The 23,476-nt window shown below is 43.0% G+C and overlaps 1 protein-coding gene across 3 annotated transcripts in view; it reads left to right on the plus strand.

Moving 5' to 3' along the window:
- Window positions 1-23,476, plus strand: part of DCAF6 (DDB1 and CUL4 associated factor 6) — a 264,140-nt gene that overhangs the window by 100,561 nt on the left and 140,103 nt on the right. For all 3 annotated transcript variants that reach the window (XM_073616111.1, XM_073616112.1, XM_073616113.1), the window contains exon 11: window positions 13,256-13,453. In XM_073616111.1, the coding sequence (XP_073472212.1) occupies window positions 13,256-13,453 (198 nt within the window). The remainder of the gene's footprint in view (window positions 1-13,255; window positions 13,454-23,476) is intronic.

Below are 23,476 nucleotides of genomic sequence, written 5' to 3' on the forward strand. Positions count from 1 at the left end.
TCCAAGTCCCATCTATGTGGCCTTCCTTTTGAAGGTTCCCTCCTTTTTGGTACTGGCCTAGAGCAAGCCCTCATTAGGTCTACCGAAAAGGGGAAGAAATTCCCTACTAAACCAAGGAAGAATAGGAAGAGGTTTTTTCGAGGCCCACAGGCAAAAGAACCGCTTCTCAGAGAAAAAGGTCTCCCCTTATAGATATTGGGGGGCTGGGAAAGATGAGAAAAAGTCAGGCATTCTCTTTTCCAGCCAGATGTCGGGCGACAAGACCCCCAAATGACTTTCCAGTAGGGGGAAGACTTTCCCACTTTGTCCCTCAGTGGGAAAGGGTCACACACAGCCCCCATATTCTACAAATCATAAAAGAGGGTTACAGATTAGAGTTTCTCTCCCCTCCTCCCCCCCCCAAGTTTCTCGTGACTCACCTTCCCAGGAATCCCTGCAAGGCAGCAGGGGCTTCTGGTCCATGGGTCGTGGTTCGAATCAGTATTGATAAACAGCTCTCTCTGATCCTCTGTAACAGGGGGTTCATGAGTTTCTGGTAAGCGGCCAGTCTCATTTACGGTGGTGGAACAAGCACTTTTCTCTTCTTACAGCAAGAATTCATGTTTTTTTGGATCTCTCTCTCTCTCTCTCTCTCTCTCTCTCTCTCTCTCTCTCTCTCTCTCTCTCTCTCTCTCTCTCTCTCTCTCTCTCTCTCTCTCTCTCTCTCTCTCTCTCTCTCTCTCTCTCTCTCTCTCTCTCTCTCTCTCTCTCTCTCTCTCTTTATATATATATATTGGCGTATAACACGCACCTCAATTTAGGAGGGAATTTTAAGGAAAAAAAACTTTTAGGAGGGAAGTTGAAGGGAAAAAAACTTACATTTAAATGCCCATCATTGCAGCCTTGCCCCAGTGCAGCCTTGCTAGTGCAGCCATGTCAGTGCAGCCTTGCTAGTGCAGCCATGTCAGTGCAGCCATGTCAGTGCAGCCTTCCCCAGTGTCCAGTCCAGCCTTGCCCCAGTGCAGTCTTGCTGAAGCCTCTGAGCCTCAAAATCGCCGACCGCGATTTGAAAATGGTGCCGCCGGCGCCGAAATACACAGAGCCGGTCCTCGGCTCTTCTCGGCGGCTCTCGTTTACTTTCGGTTCCACTCGGACGGTGAGCGGAGCTATCCGAAACTAGCCGAGTATACTCGGCTAGGTTCGGGCGGCGCTCGAGTGAAACCGAAAGCCGCCGAGAAGAGCCGAGGACCGGCACTGTGTATTTCGGCGCCGGCTGCGCCATTTTCAAATCGCGGTCAGCGATTTTTTAGTTCTGACAGGTCAGGATCGCAGGGGATCGGCGTATAACACGCACCCGCGATTTTCCCCTGATTTTAAGGGGAAAAAAGTGCGTGTTATACGCCGATAAATACGGTATATTTTTTTTTTTTATATCACTTGGGTGACCACCCTTTTTTTGTATATGGACTCTTATTTATCATTTTAGTTTTTTCATTTTTGATTGATTATTAATTTGATATGTGTTTTGAATTTCATTATTAATGCACTAAAGGGGAACCTTATACTCATTTGGTTTGGTGATGATGTGTATGATCACCAATCCTTTGTAGCGCGATTCAACCCCTCTCTTTTTTTCTCATTTAATTTTATTGTGTTTGTGTCACATAAATGAATCGCAGCTGTAATTATTATTGTTTATGTACTTCACCGTAGCGCACTTATTTCCCCCTTTTTTTTTCCCTAACATGAGGGAGAGTGTTCAGAGGGAAAGTTCACTTTTCTTATAATGAGATATACTGTGACACCACACCAGCAATGTTGGGGCTCATTTGCACTAGCGGTTAGGCAATTGAATCAGCCTTTTGACAACCTGTCAAACATGCTTAGATCACTTTTTAGAGGAACAGTGGTGCCTGTTCCAGCTGTAAAACAGCCCTTAGCTGCATTTGACGTTGGTACGTGAGACTGGGGTTGGTAAAACCCTGTGGTTGAGTCACACTTTTACCTTCCCCAATCCCTACTCCCTTTAGCTGCAGAGGTAGCAGCCAAAGGTGTACACATGCCATGTTGTGCCAATATAGCTGATATTGTGCATCTGTATGGGCTCAATAGTATCTTTATAGGCTCAATAGCATCTTTATGCTATTGTGCCTATATAGCTGCTATTGTACCCACATAGCTTTTACTGTGCCCTATCATGCCCACTAACCTTAACTTCTTGCAGAACTTCCAGCTGCTGTGAATCCCGCTACCAAGAATGAGAGGCAGACTGCTATTGGTATCACTCCACCCCACATTGCAGCCGGAACTACGGACAAGGCATTGGCTCATAAAGGCAGGCTTGATGCCCCCACAGCCGCCTGCTCCCTCCTGCCCTGCTTTTCTTGTTCTGTGGCTGGCCGCGGCCTTCATCCACAATCTGTGCCAGAAGGTCGGTAAGCCCAGGACCAATCTACCAGTCACCTGGATGCGATCCACTGGTAGATCGTGGTCCATGGGTTGCCGACCTGGGCTCTATAGTAAACATGATTTCTTCTGGGAGAAAGGAATACTAGGTGTCTGTGTTCCCTCTGACAACGCCCCTGAGCATTTTGTAACAACAACCTCCCGGTGTGTAAATATACACAACATAAAGTATATAGGGAATGCTTTCCTCTGTTTCCTTCACTGCCTACACTAAACCAAGGAGCTGTGACTGTCCAGGCTATTGCAGAATTTGGTTCTCCCCTCCCTGAAGCAATGTACAGAAAAAAAAGACTCACATGGGTGTTTAAGAGCTGAGTGGTCATTTTGGCTTCTTCTTGCTCTGGCATTGAAAATCATTTTTGGAGTGTGCTGCAAGTATAGGTGTATGGAAAACGCATGGAGTGTGCAGCAAGCATAGGAGGTGTATGGGAAATGCATGGAGTGTGCAGCGAGCATAGGAGGTGTGTGGGGAATGCATGGACTCTGCAGCAAGCATAGGGAGTGTGTGGGAAATGCATGGAGTGTGCAGCGAGCATAGGGGGTGTATGGGGATGCATGGAGTGCGCCACGTTAAGCGTGCACAGCGAAGGGGTGCACTATTTACATAAATTTACAAAGTGCAAGGTTCAGGAGTGCGCTACACACAATGCAGGGTTCAGGAGTGCGCTACGCACACAATGCAGGGTCCAGGAAAGAGATGCGTACATAGTGCAGAGATCAGGAGTGCACTGCGTATGCAATGCAGAGATCAGCAGTGTGCCACCTACGCAATATAGAGTTCAGGAGTGTGCTACGCACACAATGCAGAGATCGGGAGTGCCCTACGCACACAATGCAGAGATTAGGAGTGCCCTACGCACACAATGCAGAGATTAGGAGTGCCCTACGCACACAATGCAGAGATTAGGAGTGCCCTACGCACACAATGCAGAGATTAGGAGTGCCTTGCATACACAATGCAGAGATTAGGAGTGCCTTGCATACACAATGCAGAGATTAGGAGTGCCTTGCATACACAATGCAGAGATTAGGAGTGCCTTGCATACAAAATGCAGAGATCAGGAGTGCCTTGCATACAAAATGCAGAGATCAGGAGTGCCTTGCATACACAATGCAGAGATCAGGAGTGCCTTGCATACACAATGCAGAGATCAGGAGTGCCTTGCATACACAATGCAGAGATCAGGAGTGCCTTACATACACAATGCAGAGATCAGGAGTGCCTTACATACACAATGCAGAGATCAGGAGTGCCTTACATACACAATGCAGACATCAGGAGTGCCTTACGTACACAATGCGGGGATCAGGAGTGCGTCACGCACACAATGCGGGGATCAAGAGTGTTCTATGTACACAATGCAGGGATCTGGAGTGTTCTATGTACACAATGCGGGGATTAGGAGTGCGCTATGTGCACAATGCGGGGATCAGGAGTGCGTTATGTACAAGAGCTCCGGTCTGTTACTAAAGTGTGGGAAATATAGGGTTAGTATAATGCTATCAGAATATCTTTAATTTGTCAATCTATTCTTCTTGTATTGTGACACCAGCAATGAGGAATGGGTGGTCTGATGGATGAATGAATGGATAGATGAATGAATGGATGAATAAATAGATGGATGGATGAGTGAATGAATGGATAGATGAATGGATGGATGAGTGAATGGGTGAATAAATAGATGGATGGATGAGTGAATGAATGGATAGATGAATGGATGGATGAGTGAATGGATGAATAAATAGATGGATGGATGAGTGAATGAATGGATGGATGGATGGATGGATGGATGGATGAGTGAGTGGATGAATGGATAGATGTTTAACTCAGAAATCCTGCATTTTCTACTTGTCAGTCTCTGTAAGAACCATATGACTTGTGCTGGCAGAGAGGAATGCAGGTGTCAGAATACAGGATGGATACATAAACCATCTTGCTCTCCTCTGCTAACCTTCCCACACTGTAGAAACCAGCTTGTTCTCTCCATGCTGACAGTAGTGCAGGCAAACACAACTCACTGTTTCTCAGTGCTGGGGCTGAGGAATGTGTCCCCCTTAGCAGGCTGTGTCCTCTCCTCTCCCCTCTTTCTCTCCAGCTGCCGAATCTCCTCTTCTCAGAAATCATAGAAGGCGAGCTGGGGGAAGGGGGCGGGTACAGTCTTTACCATAGGCTGAGGAGGCAGCAGAGAGGTGGATATCCATCCGCCTCTAAAATTAGTCTGTGCTGGGTCTAGCTAAAGATTTTCGGCTTCTGCGGCCGCAGCTGTTGTATCCTTCCACAACAAAAAAAGAGTCCCCAGCTTCCAGGCAGCAATAGAGAACATGCAGGCAAGGAAAAAACAAACAAAAAACACTAACATCTGCAAATACTACCATGTGGATTTTGGGGAGGCTTGAGCACCCCCAAGCACCCACCTGGCGCTGCCCCTGGCCCTAAGGTAGGCCTGAGCTACTTGCTCCTCTCTCAGGGTGCCGTCCTGGAAGACGACTTGAGAAAATGACCAGTTACACTTACCGGTAACGGTGTCTGGGAAGTCTTCCAGGACGGCAGGCCTACTTCCCACCCGTTCTCTTTAGGTATAATTAAATGTATAGAGTGTGGTGGTGTTGTTTTTTTTCACTCTCGTGCACTGGTGTGGGTTAATACTTTGTCACAACTGAGCTGCACAGGGAGGGGCGGGGGCTTTTAACCTCTATGATTGATCGTGTTTGTCAGGTGGACCGGTCATCTCTCAGGGTGCCGTCCTGGAAGACTTCCCAGAAACACCGTTGCCGGTAAGTGTAACTGGTCATTTTCAAAAAGGTTTAGTGTATATGAATAACCCTACATTCTGTAATTTCCCTTACTTGCTGCAAATTATTAATTGAATCAAGGTTCTTAACCTTGCCATAACATACAGTTGTGCGCATAAGTTTACATACCCTGGCATAATTTATGATTTCTTGGCCATTTTTCGGAGAGTATGAATGATAACACAAGAACATTTCTTTCACTCATGGTTAGTGTCTGGCTAAAGCCATTTATTATAAATCAACTGTGTTTACTCTCTTTAAATCATAATCACAACAGAAACTACCCAAATTACCCTGATCAAAAGTTTACATACCCTGGTGATTTTGACCTGATGACATGCACACAAGTTGACACAAAGGGGTTTGAATGGCTATTAAAGGTAACCATCCTTACCTGTGATCTGTTTGCTTGTAATTAGTGTGAGTGTATAAAAGGTCAATGAGTACTCCTAACTGACCCTTGCATCTTTCATCCAGTGCTGCACTGACGTTTCTGGATTCTGAGTCATCGATATAGGAATTGAGAATGACAATCCACAGTATTCAAACTCTAATCAAGAAGTGGAAAATGAGGGGTTCTGTTGAAACCAAACCACGGTCAGGTAGACCAACTAAAATTTCAGCCACAACTGCCAGGAAAATTGGTTGGATGCAAAGAATGCAAATTGTTCGGATGCAAAGAAAAACCCACAAGTAAATTCAAGTGATACAGGACTCTCTAAAAACATATGGTGTGGCTGTTCCAAGATGCACAATAAGGAGGCACTTGAAGAAAGATGGGCTGCATGGTCGAGTCGCCAGAAGAAAGCCATTACGATGCAAATGCCACAAAGTATCCCGCTTACAATACACCAAACAGCACAGAGACAAGCCTCAAACCTTCTGGCACAAAGTCATTTGGAGTGATGAGCCCAAAATTTAGCTTTTCGGCCACAACTATAAACGCTTCATTTTGAGAGAAGTCAACAAGGCCTATGATGAAAGGTACACCATTCCTACTGTGAAACACTGAGGTGGATCACTGATGTTTTGGGGCTGTGTGAGCTAGAAATGCAAGGAAATTTGGTCAAAATTGATGGCAAGATGAGTGCAGAATGTTATCAAAAAATACTGGAGGAACATTTGCATTCATCAGCCAGGAAGCTGCGCTTGGGACGTACTTGGACATTCCAACATGACAATGATCCATAACACAAGGCCAAGTTGACCTGTCATTGGCTACAGCAGAATAAAGTGAAGGTTCGGGAGTGGCCATCTCAGTCTCCTGACCTCAATATCATTGAGCCACTCTGATCTCAAATGTGCAGGTCATGCAAGACAGCCCAAGGATTTACAGGAACTGGAGCCTTTTTGCCAAGAGGAATTGGCAGCTTTACCATCTGAGAAGATAAAGAGCCTCATCCACATATACCACAAAAGACTTCAAGCTGTCATTGATGTTAAAGGGAGGAATACACACTGTATTAAGAACTGGGGTATGTAAACTTTTGATCGGGGTAATTTGGGTAGTTTCTTTTGTGATTATGATTTAAAAAGAGTAAACACAGTTGATTGATAATAAATGGCTTCAGCCAAGCACTAATCATGAGTGAAAAAAGTTTGTCTTATTCATATTCTCTGAAAAAATGGCCAAGAAATCATAAATTCTGCCAGGGTATGTAAACTTATGAGCACAACTGTACATGCATAAAACATCAGCATATAGATTTGCATAACAATATAGCTGAACAATGACTGGAACAGCGCAGATGTATAAAAATGCTGTAGAAAATACTTTTCACAGGTGCTCTCCAGAATTCTAGGTTTGTTCACATGACTTTGCAGTTTCATATAATTTATCTAGAACTTCAAGTGATTGTAAAGCCGTTTTTTATTTATTTATTTTATGAATAACAAACAAGTTTTACGCCACTTGCTGAGGGGGCACTCATGTGAGCTCAATACTGAGCCAAACTGCCTGCTTCCATAAACACAGATACCCCCTGCTCCCTCGTCACAGGATTTGATTGACAGCAGCGGAAGCCGATGGCTCCCACTGCCCCAGCAAAGCCTGTGAGAGCAGGAGAAGAGGACACAGCCACTACAGACAGAAATAGTACTGAATCGAGTAAGGACTTGGGTAAGTATGAGGGGGCAATACTGCTACCTAAAACATATTTTTCCCTTAAAGTGGTTGTAAAAGCAGAAGGCTTTTTATCTTAATGCATTCATGCATTAAGATAAAAAACCACTAGTGTGCAGAAGCCTCCCCAGCCCCCCTGCATTAATGCATTAAGATAAAAAACCTTCAGTGTGCAGCAGCCTCCCCAGCCCCTATTCGTTTTCACTCCCTTAATATCCTTGTCAGGACCCTCAGAGGCCTGTCCACCGACAAAGTCTGGCACCCAGTCTGCAAATGTATCAGACTAGCCTTCCTCGACACAAAGGTGCTTTCCCCAACTTTCCATGTTGGGGGGCACATTTGTTAAAGTGTTACTAAACCCACAACCGTAAAATCAGTCTGTTTATGCAGTAAAGCATGCTTGTTATACTCACTGTAATCCTCTGCATTGTGTAAAAAGGCTGTTTGATCCTGTTTTCCCTAATCCTCCCCTTCTTTTACTGTCCCCAATCCATCTGCTTATAGAACAGAGCCTTGGAGACACTCTGCACATGCTCAGTTAGGTGTGTATTGCTAGAGTGTTTTTTTTTTTTTGGAAGGGTGCATGTGATTAGCACAGGGCCAATCAGCACTGTCCAGACAAATTCAGGAGTCATGCAGCCTTAAAGGACCATCAGAGGAGAATGAAAACTACTTACAACCTTAATCAGTGCTCAGCCAAACACTTATTGAAGTCACAAGACTGCTATATACTGCTGATGAGAAAAGGCATTTCGCAGTTTATTTACTAAAATAATTGTATTTCCATGTTCTGTATATTGTGGGATACCAGATATGGTGAATGCAGGCTTCTGGGTTTAGTAACACTTGAACCTTTTGAGAATGCTTTCACCACTTGCATATCTAATTTTTGGGTTCAGGAGATTGTACCTGAGGACTGCAAACTAGCATTTTTCTCCTTGCTGCTTCCCCTGTTTCTCACCACCAACATTTCTGCGTCTCCACACAAATTAGTAGACCTTCATTGAGCTCTCTCAGGTCTTCTGGACCAAGATATTATTGCCATGGTTAATGTGGAAGAATGGTTTCCCAGATTTTACTCCAACTTTGGCATCATTCCCAAACCAAAAGGGAGCATCTATCCCATTTTGAATCTCAAAGCCCTGAAGGTCTTTATTTGAGTCTAGAAATTCCACATTGAATACACCTGGTCTGTTATTGTCTCCTTTCACCAGGGAGACTTTCTGACTTCTGTGAACATCAAGAACCTTTGCCTACATGTCCCAATTTTTCCAACACCTTGTTTTCTATGTTTTGCTGTGGGACCACTACCAGTTCATATCTCCAGTCTTTCTTCTGCACTTTGGATGTTCACCAAGGTGCTTGCCTCAATATTAACCTTGTTGTGCTCTTGTGGCATCCTTGTTGTAGGATACTTTGACCTCCAGGCCAGTGAGGCTTTGACTGTCCAAGTGTTAGAGAGGTTAGGGTGGATCCTTAACCCCAGAAATCATTGCTACTTAATTTGCTACTAAATAATTCATACCCTTCAGTGGCTCTCTGTTTCCACAGTGGTCCCGCAGCTATGGAATATGTATACTTACATTGGTCCAGGATGGACCAATGCAACTATGTAATAATAAGAAACAGACACGGAATTCAGCTTTAATGGGCTTATTTTCACCAGGGGTAATCTGCATGGGTGGGTTTCCCCAAAAATGCTATTGACTGATAAGTCTCACCATTGGAAAGTGAGATAGGATGTCCGGGCATTATCCATGGGGAAAAAAGCACAGTTGCCACAGGGTGATGTTCCCCTTGGCAATTGAGATGTAAATGGATTAGAAGTGCTATAGTGGCTAGACACAAGTTTGTCTTTCAATGAATTTGCACGTCTAAATACTAGTTCTGGGTGTGTTTTGATGTATTAACTCAAAATAGGATCTTCAAGTAAAAAATGCCAATGTGTGTTCATGATTTTTCTGATGTCCTGATGGTGAGATGAAAATTTAGTAACCATTTTGACAGTAGACTCCTTAGGCTGAGCTCTAATTATGTATAGTAGGTCATTTCGTGTTTTGCGCTTGGCTTTGTTGAAAGCCTTGCGCAAGAGGGACCGGCTGTAGTCTCTAGCTAAGAGGCGTGATCTTAACAAATTTGCTTGATGTTGGAAGTCTGCTATATTTGTGCAATTGCGACGGAGTCGAATATATTGCGCATAGGGTATACTCCGAATAAGTGTTGGAGGGTGTGCACTAGCAGCGTGTAGCAGTGTGTTTCCAGCTGTTGTTTTTCGAAATAAATTTGTTGATAAAACATTATTTGCATCCTTGTAAATCGTAAGATCTAAAAAGTTGGTAGTTTTAATGTCACAATTGTATGTGAATTTTAAATTAAAGTGATTCATATTCACAATCCGTATGAATTGCTTTAGAGTATTTTGAGTACCTGTCCAGATGATGAAAATATCATCAATATAGCGTTTCCACACTAAAATTTGATCTATGAATCCTGATAGTTGTTCTTGAGAGAATAGATAGCGTTACCACCCCCCCCAGGTACAGATTGGCGTAGCCAGGGGCACAACAGGTGCCCCTGGCTACGCCCTGTTCCTGGAGGTAGTGGGAGTCCATGAATTCGAACCAGTTGTGGGTTAGAATGAAATTAAGCAGTTTCAGAATAAACTCATTATAGTTCCAGTGATGATGGTCCTCCTCATAGAGGAAGGTACGGCCGTCTCCACTCCCTGCTCGTGAGGGATACTAGAGTACAAAGCCTCCACATCCAGAGTCACGAGCAGGAAGTCAGGAGGGACCGATAGACCTTCAATTTGTTTGAGTAAGTCTAAGGTGTCTTTGGTGTAGGACGGTAAAGCTGTGACATGAGGCATTAATGTGGCGTCCACCAGTTTACTAGCATTTTCTGTGAGGCTGCCGATACCCGAAATAATCGGTCTCCCAGGGGGCGAAAGAGGGTCCTTATGCACTTTCGGAAGTGCATAGAACGTCGCCACCCTGGGAGACCGAACATTCAGGTAATTGGAAGTGTCTTTGTTGATTAGGCCTTTAGAGTAAGCATCGTTAATGATATCAAGAAATTGGTTCCTAAAGGAAGAAGTGCATGATCAAGGGATTTGTCGGTGCCATTGTGTATTGGACAAGATATTTAAACACATCGTTTCATAGAAGCGTCTGGTCATAAGAACCCCTTGTCGGCAGATTTGACGATTACATCAGGGTGGTTTTGTATTTTCAAAATAGCTTGGCGTTGTGTAAAGGTCAAATTATTTTTTCTGGGGGGGTATCCATCCGCTTGATATCACTAACTACATTTTGTAGAAAGGTCCAAGCTTGGGGATTTAGAGATAAATCAGGGAATTGTCAGGATTTGGATTTGAATTTAGTGACTAAAGATGAAAGGATAGTTGGAGGTGTAGCGGTGGTGCATTCAATAGGGTTGGTGTCATTATTTTCATCTAGTAGTAACATCAGGTCACGAAGTGCCCAAAACTCCTCCATCCTAAAATGTTTAATACTTTCTGAGAATTCCCGTTCCTCCTTAGCTCTTAAACGATCTTTATCAAATAGAAATTTATAAGTTAGATTACGAATAAACATGTAAACCATCCTTGATAGTCTCATATTTGTCAATTTTTTTCGTAGAGCAAAAGCTTAAACCAAGTTTTAACACACTGAGTTCTTGTTCAGTGAAATGATAGGGAGTAAGGTTTATAACATCCAATCCTAGCTGTGGGGTAGCAGTATCCCTGGTATTGGAAAATTTAGGGTGGGTGCAGTAGTTTGATGTGGGAGTCCAAAGTGCTTTGCTAGACTTGTGATTGAGTAAGGGATAGTGAGTTTGTTAGGTTTAGTGAATTGGGAAAGTTAGGTTGAGAAGTGATATTTGTAAGTGTGTTACCTGTTATAGTGTTGTTAGGGGCGCCTCCCGTAGTCGGAGGTTGGGGTGTAGTAAGCGTATTGTTGGTGCGGCTTTGCGAATTTAGCAGTTGGAGTGCCTTGTGGGCATTTGCTCCCATATATTTAGTCTGTGAACTATTCCCACCACCTCTTTCGAGAGAAGCCCCCTGACGTAGTGAAGTGTCAAAAAATGTTGTGTCTTGTTTATCCGTTTTTTTCTTAGGATAGGGTGTGTAGTGCCCACCACCATATTGTCTCTTACGTGCACCAGTGTCATTGGGTGTCATGTTTGGTTCTCTTCCCATTGGTAACTGTGAGGAAAAAATAGATAAAGAAGAATCAGAATCAATTTCAGTATCGTCATCGGTATAAGTCATTTCATTTCCTGAGTGATGTTTCCTGTAGTTAATTTTTCTAGATCTACGACTGTAAAGGGAAGTCTGCCAGTGGTAGGCATAGCCTTCAGTGAAGGCTGTTTTATCTTTCGTGAATTTGTTCTGTTTTTTAAAAATGATTTCCTTATTTATTTTAGTGATATATTCTTTCACTTCTTGCCATTTTTTATTAAATTGCGTGTGATTTTTTAGAGTATCATTATTTGCTTGAAATGCAATAATATCTTTATCGAGATTGGTGAGTTTGGTTTGGTAATGAGTAATTAAAAGCTTAATAAGGTCCGTACTGCATTGGGTAAGGATCTTTTCCCATGCACTCTTGAACTCAGTACTCACATTTTGAAATGATGTAAATAATTGAACCCTCAAAACTACGGGGCTTAGATTTTCCCATACATACTGTTGGAGGAAATCCACATGCCAGTGTAAATTTGATTTTTTCTTTAAGTTTTTTCATTTTGTCTATATAATGATTAAGTCCTATTTCTTGTCCCGTGTCGGTTTGGCAACTGGCTTGGACATACTTATACTTCAAATCCCTGTGGTGGCTACAGTATATATATATATATATATATATATATATATATAATTATATATATAATTTTTTTTTTTTTTAATTCCCCATATTTCTGGTTATCTTTCTTATATTTCCTTTTATACGTGTTCCATGTGTAGCTTTTGATAAGCATAGCAATATGACGAGAGATTAGTTAAAATTAAATTTCACACCCCTTATGGGAATAACAATGGCTACTCGTCTTGCAATATGTAATGTACTCTTTATATGGGAAATGTTTTCTTTCTCTATACATATATAAGCATCTTATGTGTTGCTTTAATAGTTTCCCCAGCCACTGGGTTGTACCATTTGAACCTGGGTTGAAATTTTATTATACTTTGTCCATTTTATCTATGTCTATTCTGTGTTGATGTTTTGATATTTCTGTATATGCCTCTTTTGTGATATTCTTCTCTATACATATTTAACAGAACCACCTCTAGCTCCCGAAGAAGTGTTTTACAACATGAAACATGTTGAGCATATAGAGAGCACTCAAAGTGGACCATCATACCTGCAACCTAACCCAAATCTATTCCCACATTCATCATTACTACCCTCTGGGGAAGGTTTTTTCCTTTTTCCAATTGAATGTTGGATTATATGTACTATAAGTAAGGGTTTCGAATGTTAAATGCAGGATAGGATCCACCTGATACAATAAGGTTGTCACACGCATGCTGTATTGTTTTTAAATCAATATGTCTTTTTGTAAAACCAATAAAATTTAAAAATTATTTTACTGTTTTATAGTTTGAATACCTGTGTACCCTCAAAGTCCCACTTCTTGAGTTTCCAATTTCTACATTTGAACTATTATAGAGAGCTTTTTATGCAAAACTGTTGTGTTGAGTTTTTTCAAGAATGCAGTAGGTAACGGCTTAATTTGCCTGTCACAAATCTCTTTTCAGCCCTTATAGGTTATCGGTTTCACAATCTGGGAGTAACTCTCTATCTGTGAAAGGGGTCTTGATTAAACAATGCTTACATGATTGTTTGATTAATAGTGTTTGAAGAGATTAATTTATTTTTCTTTTTATAATAGAGTCACCACCAGACACAACAACTTCAGCAACTACAAATCCAATAGAATCACAGGCTGCTGAAGCAAGTTCAGGGATGGGCCATGATGAGAATGCACCTCCAAGAACAGATGTTGGAGCAAGCCATATCTTGCCATCTGCTGATGAGGCTGCACATCAACAGAGTAGTTCTTCATCAGTCCACTCTACTTCCCCTTCTGGTAAGAACATTTTATATTCCAACACTACCATACTGAGAAATTAGAATATATATCTGCTGATGAATATCCAGATAGTTTTACAATGTGGTTTTTATCAATCTTTCCATTTCTGCTAGATATTTAGTGCCATGGTATATAATAGACAACCAGATCGGATGCATTTTTTCTAAATTGGTATCTGTAAAGCATAACTGTATCATTCTATTAACTATTACAAAATTCACCCCCACTTTTAAGCTAAAACTGCACTAAACCATAAACTCGTACACTGTCTGCGTTCAGGGCCACTCGTCCACACACCTGTCAAATCAAGATGACTGCCTGTGTCTTTGCAGCATCCCGATGGGCTTAAATAGGCTGCCCGCACAAAGTACCTGGTGGATCCCCATAAACAAATAACCAATTCACAGTGTACGGGCCTCAGCAGCCATGTGAATGAGACCTTAAGTAAGTTTGCAGCTTGTAGACACTACAAGGAGCAGGCCTTATCCCAACACATCAGTAGTGATTAACTGGGAAATTTTTAACCCCGTAATCTGACCTTCTCTTTCGTTCATCGACTGACACAGCGCCTCCTTAATCTTGACCGTTGTGTTATATCGCCTCCACAGGAGTAGGATAGGCATAACAAAAAACACCTGGCTACGCCCATGGGTTGTCCTCAGTCAGTATATAACCCCCTCCCTGCTCCAGGTATTCAGTTTATTTCTGTCTAGTCAGGAGTAAGGACCTAGCTCCTTGCTGGGATCTTTTGGTCCTAGCAAATTTAGCTTTTTGTTTTTCTTCCATGCATTTTCTCCTGGAAGATCTACAATTAACTGCCGTGATGGGCGAGGGCTGGAAAATCTAGATCCAGTGGTCTCCCCAGTCCAGCTAGTGAGCACGTGCAGATCGCAGCTACGCGCTAGATCGCCGCGACATAGCCTCAATGAACGGAGGCTGGCCCGCGAGTTAAATGTCTCACAGGGTCGCATATGAACGGGCTCTGGTCTGAGTCGCAGTGGTCCCTTGGCCGACAGCCCCCCACTTCGGTGGTAAGTAGTTCTGTCTAGAGGGTCACCCGCACCATGGATCAGTAAGTACAGTCCCCCTTTTCCTCCTTTGTGCGGTTTGGGGTGGACGTGGGTACCCTCCAGGGTTGGTCGGACCTGCCTGCAGGATCCCTCTTCCCATCTTAAAGTCCCTTGGTTAAGCTGGTCTTGGTGGGAGTCCCAGGGCAGGCAGCAGGGAGCCCTGGGTGTCTCCCCCACCATTCCTCTTCTGGGTGGTGTGTGTCCTGCACTGGTGGTATGGGAGGGGGGGTTCCAGTGCAGAGGGTGCAGTGGAGACCCCTAGGTGCATGCCCTGCTGTGTGTGCAGTGTGAGGCAGTTTGGTGGTCCCAGTGCTGAGAGCACAGCGGTGCAGAGTGCACAGCGGTGTCCCCTTAAATGTTCACCTGGCCTGATGGAGTACAGTACCTTTTGGAGGGGGGTCCCCTTGCAGAGGGTGCAGTGATGTTGAAGCAGGAGGATACGGCTGACAGGGCCACACCAGTCGTGGACCCTCCTGTGTCCAGGTTGGATAAAACCACCATGATCCCAGTAAAGGAATCCCTGACCTTTAAGGGCCGACAGGAAAGCGGAGGCTGTGGCACGCAGCATGTTTACTATGGCTGGTTCGGCATTGTGTCCAGTCTTGGCCTCGGCCCTCGTGTCGCAGACCCTAACTTAATGGGCCAATCTTTTGCGCCAGGGTCTGGGTAGTGAGCAGGTTCCTGCTGCTTATGTTGATTTAGCAGACCAGTTGGTCCATGGGCTGCAGTATATTTGTGATGCAGCCTTGGATGCAGCTCCTGTGCTGTCCAAGCTTTCTGTTTCAGCGATGGTGATTAGACGTGTGCTGTGGCTTAAGAGTTGTTCGGCAGACCAAACCTCTGAGAAAGCTCTTATTGATCTGCCCTTTCAAGGCGACTGCCTGTTTGGCATCATTAAGGGTGTCACAGAGGGGAAGAGTACCTTCCTGCCTCAATCTAGGAAAGGGAAGGATCCTCGTTGCAGACGGGGGCCTTCCTTCTCAGCCCATAAGAAATTCTTCCGGGCTCCCAGGACTGCAGATAAAGAAAACGGATCTCTCAAGTCAATCTAGGTCTGGTAAGCCTAGAGCATGCTTCTCTGGATCCACTGACAAGACTCCTTCAGCATGAAGGTCTGCCCTCACCCATTGCTGGGGTGGGGGGACATCTTAGCTTGTTTCCAGATTTATGGACTTCTTTTGTGAGTGTCTAGGGGGTTCACGAATTGAACCTTTTAGGGGTACCAAAGAAGGGGGACAGTTCGTTCACTTCGGGGGCCCTGTGTCTCCTTGTGCGCGTATAATTCCTGTAAAGGTTCGCGTGACGTCCGAACTACCCAAGGCCCCCGCTAGCCCCATCCAGGAAATTGGGTTACCTGGGTCTGAGTCTGGAGTTAATGCTGACCAGGTTAGTCGTTTTTCTTCTCAAACGTTGGCCCCTTCAGCAGGTTCAGTTCAACAGGAAGAAGCTGAGGCTCGTGTCAATCTCGCGGGTTCCTCTGGTAGATGCTGCAGTCGTCCTAGTGCCACTGCAAGGCCAACACCTTCCTCTTCTGCGGTGCCTCCGAAGGACCAAAGGTGAAAGTCTTCTGGTCATTCTGATGGCCGTAAACATCCCTTGGGAGCTACTTCTCAGAGAGGACCAGTTGTACTGAGGGCTGAGCTTCCATCCTATTTAGTTACTGGTTTTATGGCCTAGCCATTGAAAGCCAGGTACTGAGAGATAGAGGTCTGTCGGGATCAGTGATCCTTACTATGGTGAAGGCGAGGAAGTTGACTTATCATTGGTGTGAGTCGATTGGCGTTCATCCTCAATCCTTTTCTATGGCTCGGATCTTAGCTTTTCTTCAACAGGGTGTTGAGCAGAAGTTGGCCTTGAGTACCATCAAGGGCCAGGTGTCTGCCTTAGCAGTCGTCTTTCATCGACCCCCTAGCCACTCACTCTGTAGTTCGTATCTTCATTCAAGGAGTCCGGTATGTGGCTCCGCCTGTACGGTCTCTTTTGTCGCCATGGGATTTAAACTTAGTACTAGAATTTCTCCAGAAACCTCCATTCGAGAATATTCAGGAGATTCCCTTACCTACATTGTCCCAGGAGGTGGCATTCTTGGTGGCTATTACCTCGACTAGCAGGGTTTCAGAGTTGGTGGCATTATCCTGTGGTAGTCCCTATTTAGTACTATTTAGTCCATATTTAGTACATCGCCAGATGGATCAGACAGACTGTGACTCAAGCCTATTCTATTAAAGGGGTTGTAAACCCTCGTGTTTTTTCACCTTAATGCATCCTATGCATTAAGGTGAAAAAAAACACCTGGCAGTGACTGGCCCCCCCCAGCTCCCCATTTTACTTACCTGAGCCCTGGAATTTCATACGCCAGAGACACATTCTTCCTCTGGCCAGGGTTCACGGCTCTTGATTGGATAGATTGATAGCAGTGCAGCCATTGGTTCCCACTGCTGTCAATCAAATCCAATGATGGGGCGGGGCCGAGACCAGCATTCGTGTCTATGGACGCAAATGCTTGACTCGGGAGTGCGCCCGCAAGGTAACCCCCTCCCCCTGGGAGAGCACTTCTCCTAGGGGGTTATCTGATGCGTGGAGGAACCGCGAGGGACCCCAGAAGAGGATGTTCGGGGCCACACTGTGCAAAACGAGCTGCACAGTGGAGGTAAGTATGATATGTTTGTTGTTTTAAGAAAATAAAAAAAACGAGCCTTTACAATCACTTTAAGGGTCGGGTTCCTCCTTTCCCTGTCACGGCGCATTCTACTCGGGCGCTTAGTACTTCTTCTCCATCATCAAGCATCAATATCACAGGTTTTTAAGGCGGCCACCTGGTCGTCAGTGCATACCTTCACTAAATTCTAAGTAGATATTTTGGAATCTGCAGATACTTCTTTTGGCCGCAAGGTTTTGCAGGCTGCTGTCCTCGCGTTATGGTACCAAAGGGGGCTATGTTCAGTCCTCTTCTCAGATCCTTCTCCCCTATCCCCCCTGTTCGACAATCCTGTTTTCCCTCCAGGAGTAGGGGTTCCCACATTGGGTTCATTGCTGCGCGATTGGCTCACCTCCATACACCTATCTTTTTTTTAAAGACAACTGTTTCTTTCCTCACAAATACACTGTCCTTTCACTGAGTTTGAATGTTTAAGCTCTCGCCAAGATATGCCCAGACATCTACTTTTCTCCCTTTATGGTTTAGTCCAGTCTCTTGCGCATGGTGACCTACCCCCCTACACTAAGATGTGATCGGCAGATTTGGGAAAGAACCTCTCAAGGGCAGAATGGCAGACCGCATTTCACTTCACCCACAAGTCCTCTATTTCCTGCTATCCGCAGGAAAAAAATTTAAGATCCTTTCCAGATGGTACAGGGGACCCCTCTACATTGCACAAAATCTTACCATCTACCCCTGCCTCCTGCTGGCGCTGTAGTATGTCTTCAGGTACTTGCCTCCTATGTCTGGTGGGAGTGTGAATGGATTCGACCCTTCTGGAATCCGTTATTTCAGGTGTATAACACTATTTATGAAGAATCTTTACAACGGTCTCCAGAGATTGCCCTTCTCTACATGTTGCTGGGCTCTGTGGCCTCACAGAAACGATGCCTTCTCCGTTTTCTTTTCTGTCTGCAGCTCGTCAACTTATCCCACTCTATTGGAAGACCACCAATGCTCCCCCATAATCGTTGTGGGTTTCTACAGTGAACAACGTCATGAGGAGATGCTGGCGCTTGACAATAACACCTATGACAAATATAAAGTTTTGTGGTCCACTTGGCTTCGCTTCTCCTCCTCTGATACACTGGCAGACATGCTTTCTACCCCCTTGAGCTCATCCCCACCTTAGCTTTGATTCATAACGTATAACGATGGTTCCCATAAGAACCGTTCCTATTCCTCCTATCCAGTGCTCTCCCAGCAGACTTCTTCTCACCTTCCTTTCCTCTTTCTTTCTTGTTTTCCACTCTTCTCTGTCTCTACTCCTCTTCTCTTCTCTCTTTTTTTATTTACTGCTTGGTTTAACTTCTTTTATTACTATTTTTTCTTACGGTTTATTTTTCCTTCCCCTCCATTTTTTCTTTTAATGTGATCTACAGAACACAACTCAGTCCCGGATCTACTATGAGAATGAATGTACTCCCATATTTACTGTTTGATGGCGCGAGCACAGCTGTAGGCGATAGCCACCTAGCCAACTCGCTGCCCTTCTTTTCATTAGATGTCTCATTTCTGTAATTGTTATGCTGTTCTTAACAATAAAAACATTTTCAACCCTAAAATTAGAAGAGAAGCGGTTTAACCTTAAACTGCGTAGGGGGTTCTTTACTGTAAGAGCGGTAAGGATGTGGAATTCTCTTCCACAGGCAGTGGTTTCAGCGGGGAGCATCGATAATTTTAAAATGCTATTAGATGGGTACCTGGATGACCACAACATACAGGGATATACAATGTAATACTGACATAAAAGGACACACACAGGTTAAATTTGATGGACTTGTGTCTTTTTTCAACCTTGCCAACTATGTAACTTTTTTGCCTATGTAACTTTGTGGCGGAAAACTAACACTGCACATCACCCTGAACACACCATCCCCACCGTGAAACATGGTGGTGGAAGCATCATGTTGTGGGATGCTTTTGTTCAACAGGGACAGGGAAGCTGGTCAGAGTTGATGGGAAGATGGATGGAGCCAAATACAGGGCAATCTTAGAAGAAAACCTGTTTGAGTCTGCAAAAGACTTGACTGGAGCAGAGGTTCCCCTTTCAGCAGGACAATGACCCTAAACATACAGCTAGAGCTACAGTGGAATGGTTTAGATCAAAGCATATTCATGTGTTAGAATGGTCCAGTCAAAGTCAAGACCTAAATCCAATTGAGAATCTGTGGCAAGACTTGAAAATTGCTGTTCACAGATGCTCTCCATCTAATCTGACAGAGCTTGAGCTATTTTGCAAAGAAGAATGGGCAAAAATTTCACTCTCTAGATGTGCAAAGCTGGTAGAGACCTACCTAAAAAGACTTGCAGCGACAAGGTGGTTCTACAAAGTATTAACTGAATACAAATGCACCCCACACTTTTCACATATTTATTTGTTAAAAAAGTTTGAAAACGTGTATATATATATATATATATATATATATATATATATATATATATATATATATAATTTTCCTTTTTTCTTTCCACTTCACAATTATGTGCCGCTTTGTAATGGTCTATCACATAAAATCCCAATAAAATACATTTAAGTTTTTGGTTGTAACATGACAAAATGTGGAAAAGTTTAAGGGGTATGAATACTTTTTACAGACACTGTATGTAGCCCCTTCCTCCTCCCCACCCCCCCTCCAAAATAAAACTGTAGATCCCCCTACAAAATTATACCTTATTATCAGACCCATCATTCCTCAAATCACAAGTCTAATCTTATATCCTTTGCTTTTCCAATAGTAAAATCTTATTATAAACTTTCTAAACTTCTAACAACATCATGTTCAGTATTATCCACATTAAGGCCCTATATTACATTTTCTATCAACCTTCAAAATAATAAATACCCCAAACACTTAACATTAAATAAGACCATCAACATTCACAGAACTGTCAGTCCTGTAGCATCTAACCAGGGTTTCCACAGTTTATCAAACTTCCTTACATATCTCCGTCTCACATATGTAACTTTCTCTCTCACTATTTTCAGGTGTCAGGAAAACCTTGCTCAAAATTAAATATACTTGGTGTGATTACTAAATTGTACAATTTTTTTTTTTATGACTAGGAATAAATATGGCATACCTAGAATATTTGATAACCTGGGCAGATAATTTTTACACCACGCAGTACTTTTTTTTACTAAAATTAAATTAATAATCAAAATGACAGTAAGAATTGTTATCCCGTAACATTTACTGGTCACTGTAGAAGTTCCTGCATTCATTGGCAGTCATCAGATCAATTCAGCATCGCTCACTGCTCAAGGAACTCCTAGTAACCTACAGAAGGAACCCTGGTTGAGAAAGGGTGCCATAGATGTTTGCTTGTCCATACCTGTCTTATGGATGACAGTGACTCTATTTACTAAGAGCAACTATCCAATCTTTCTCAATTTTAATTTTATTGTATGAATGGATCTGTTTTACGGTCACGCTGATTTTGGGGGGGGGGGGGGTGTACCCTGGTTGGGAAAAAGTGTTTTTTTTTTTTTTTTTTCATTTTTTTTTAATTGGCTCTGTTTCCAGCACTGATTTAGCACACACAAGAGTGGCAGCTGTATGCAGAGGGAACTTGTGTAACCATAGCAGCAGTTAAGTTCCCTATTTTACCTATAGGCTACCTTCCCATTTTCTTTGTTGCAACTATCCCCGTTTGTCTTGCAAAACTCTTCCTGGGTCCTGGGCTCTCTGCCCACTTATCTGAGCCTGAAAAGAAAACCGGAGCTCTATGGTACGGCATGGCGGAACTTTTTTGTGTTGTGATATAAAAATACACAGGTACATTTTACTTGCAGTTGGCATCCTTTTGAAATGCTTTAACCTGCTTTTGCATTTCCATAGTCTTGAATATGGTAAGAATCAGTACTGATGCAAATAAGACAGTTGACCTAGACCTTTACATGGTAAGCTTTACTACACTGGGTCTTTTATTTTAATACTACTAAGCAGATTTCTACTGAAAATTTGTTAACTTAACCAAGGTTGTTTAGCACAGTTTTTAATTTAACCAAGCAAATTAGAAGTAATGGGGCGCAGCCCCTAGGCGCGATCCTCTCTTCTAATCTTATATAAATTTATCAGGAGCATATCTGCCCACTCCTGATTACTAGGTTACATTGATAGTATAATGAGCTTTTCAAAAGAGTAACTGCAGTGGGCGGAAAAGTGTGCTTAGGCAAAAAGAACAGCTTCAGATTGTGTAATATAGGTGCTACATAATTCACAACTCATTGCTTTGATGTGCTTTAAGTAGTTAGAGAAATGCATTGGCTGCCATTGTTAACTTCAACCTCTAAATACTCTAAATACACCTGTATGCCAGAGACCACTAGTATTTTCATATGACGATAACAATGACTTCTTTCACAACAGGTTTTCTTTTTCGCTATCACCACATTTGCAGAATTTTGACTTCAGTAGTTGGCAGAGGAGATACTTTGTTATGAAAAGTTAAATTGATCAATAAAGGTGGCTGTAGATCGGTAGATATCCACAGTACCTGAGATTAGGGGATGGGGAGATATTGGTCTTTAAACAGGTCACCTCTGCACCAGTACTTGTCATAATCTTGGCAGCAGTACACAAGATGTAGTTTCTTTCCTCTATTTCATAGCAGTGAAAAGAGTTGTCTCCTTGCTGATGTCAGTTTTTCATCAAATTGGAAATCATTCTGTGCAAGAGTTGCTCGAACTTAGGTGTACTTAGTCATTCAACAGTCATGCACATTGTGGAATGTTTATTTTATATATATATATATATATATATATATATATATATATATATATATATATATATATATATATATATATATATATATATATATATATATATATACCTTTGTTACAAGCTAGCACCTCCAGATAGATTTGGTCTCTGCATGACTAGGTGCATCTTTAGGCTTTATTATGCTCAAAGTATTCCTCTCATTAGAAAAACATGGAGACTGCCATTGCTGACATGTCCTTCTGAAATATCTAGTTGATTGGCTTTCTTGCTGACCTTCTGAAACAAGCATGTAGATTAGGAAATCTGACTTTTCCTGATCTGTATGCTTGTCCCAGGTCAGCGTATCAGAAAGTACTAAAGCCTTAGTCTGCTGTGGCCACTCGGGTAAATTGCTTAGAAGGATATCCGTAAAGGTAGTCTCCATTTTCTCTTATAGCCAATTTCTCTATAATAAGTAGTTCTCTTTAGCACGTAGAAGCATGTTGAAGAAACCTACAAATATTGTGGGGGGAATTTACTCACATCAAGCAGACAGATTCAGGAACAGCTGCACATAGTAAACAATCAGCTTCTAACTTCAGCTTGTTCAGTTAGGGCCCTTGCATATGGGCTTTCCGATCAAGTCCGCCTGTCAGTTTTTCAGGTAAACCTGATCAAACGCTCTATTTGCCCCTATGGGGCAGCGGATGTCAGTGGTGACATGTCCGCTGACACCCGCTGCTCTCCAATCTGTCTGTGAAATCCAGAAGAATGGTGACCCTATTTTCCATCCGTCTGGCGGATCGGATTGGATGAAAACGATCAGGCGGTCCGTTTTCATCCGATCTCCCTGTAGAAGAGAGCGGGACTCTGACAGATCCGTCTCCACACAGTGAGCAGAGACGGACCTGTCATCCGCCTGCTCAGCGGGGATCAGCGGAGCTATCCCTGCTGAGCAAAACTGAGTCCGCCGAGCGGACCACCCGTGTGAAAGGACCATTAAGCTTTAAAAAGGAAACTAGAAGCTGATTGGTTGCCATGTACAGCTGCTCCAGATTCTGTCTGCTCCAGTCTAAATAAATTCCTTCGTTTTCCTTTTTTACTACAGTTTTTATGCATTTTTGTACTTAATGTGGTTGATTTACTAAAGGTAAATATACTGTTGCTCTAGATCTAAGGAGAACCTCTGAAATGAGGGGAAGCTTTTCTGATTTCTATTCACTTATGTGCAAGCAAAAATGCTGTTTTTATTTTCCTTGCATGTGATTGAGTATTCTTAGCAAAGTGAAGCGTTACCTCATTTACTAAGCTCTGGAGCAACTGCACTTGCAGTTAACAGTATATTTGCCTTTCGTAAATCAGCTTCAATGTGAAACCTACATATTTCTCTCAATTCAGGTTCCTTTAAGAGCACTAACCCATTTATGCATCAATTGTCATGTGTTTAAAAGGACCTGCATCAGTTAACATGCGTTACCTACAAAACATTCTGACCAAAAATGCATGTAATTGTTTCCATTTACAATGCATGTAATAGCATGAAGTT

Source organism: Aquarana catesbeiana, linkage group LG02 (genome assembly GCF_042186555.1).
Source record: "Aquarana catesbeiana isolate 2022-GZ linkage group LG02, ASM4218655v1, whole genome shotgun sequence".
NCBI lineage: Eukaryota > Metazoa > Chordata > Amphibia > Anura > Ranidae > Aquarana > Aquarana catesbeiana.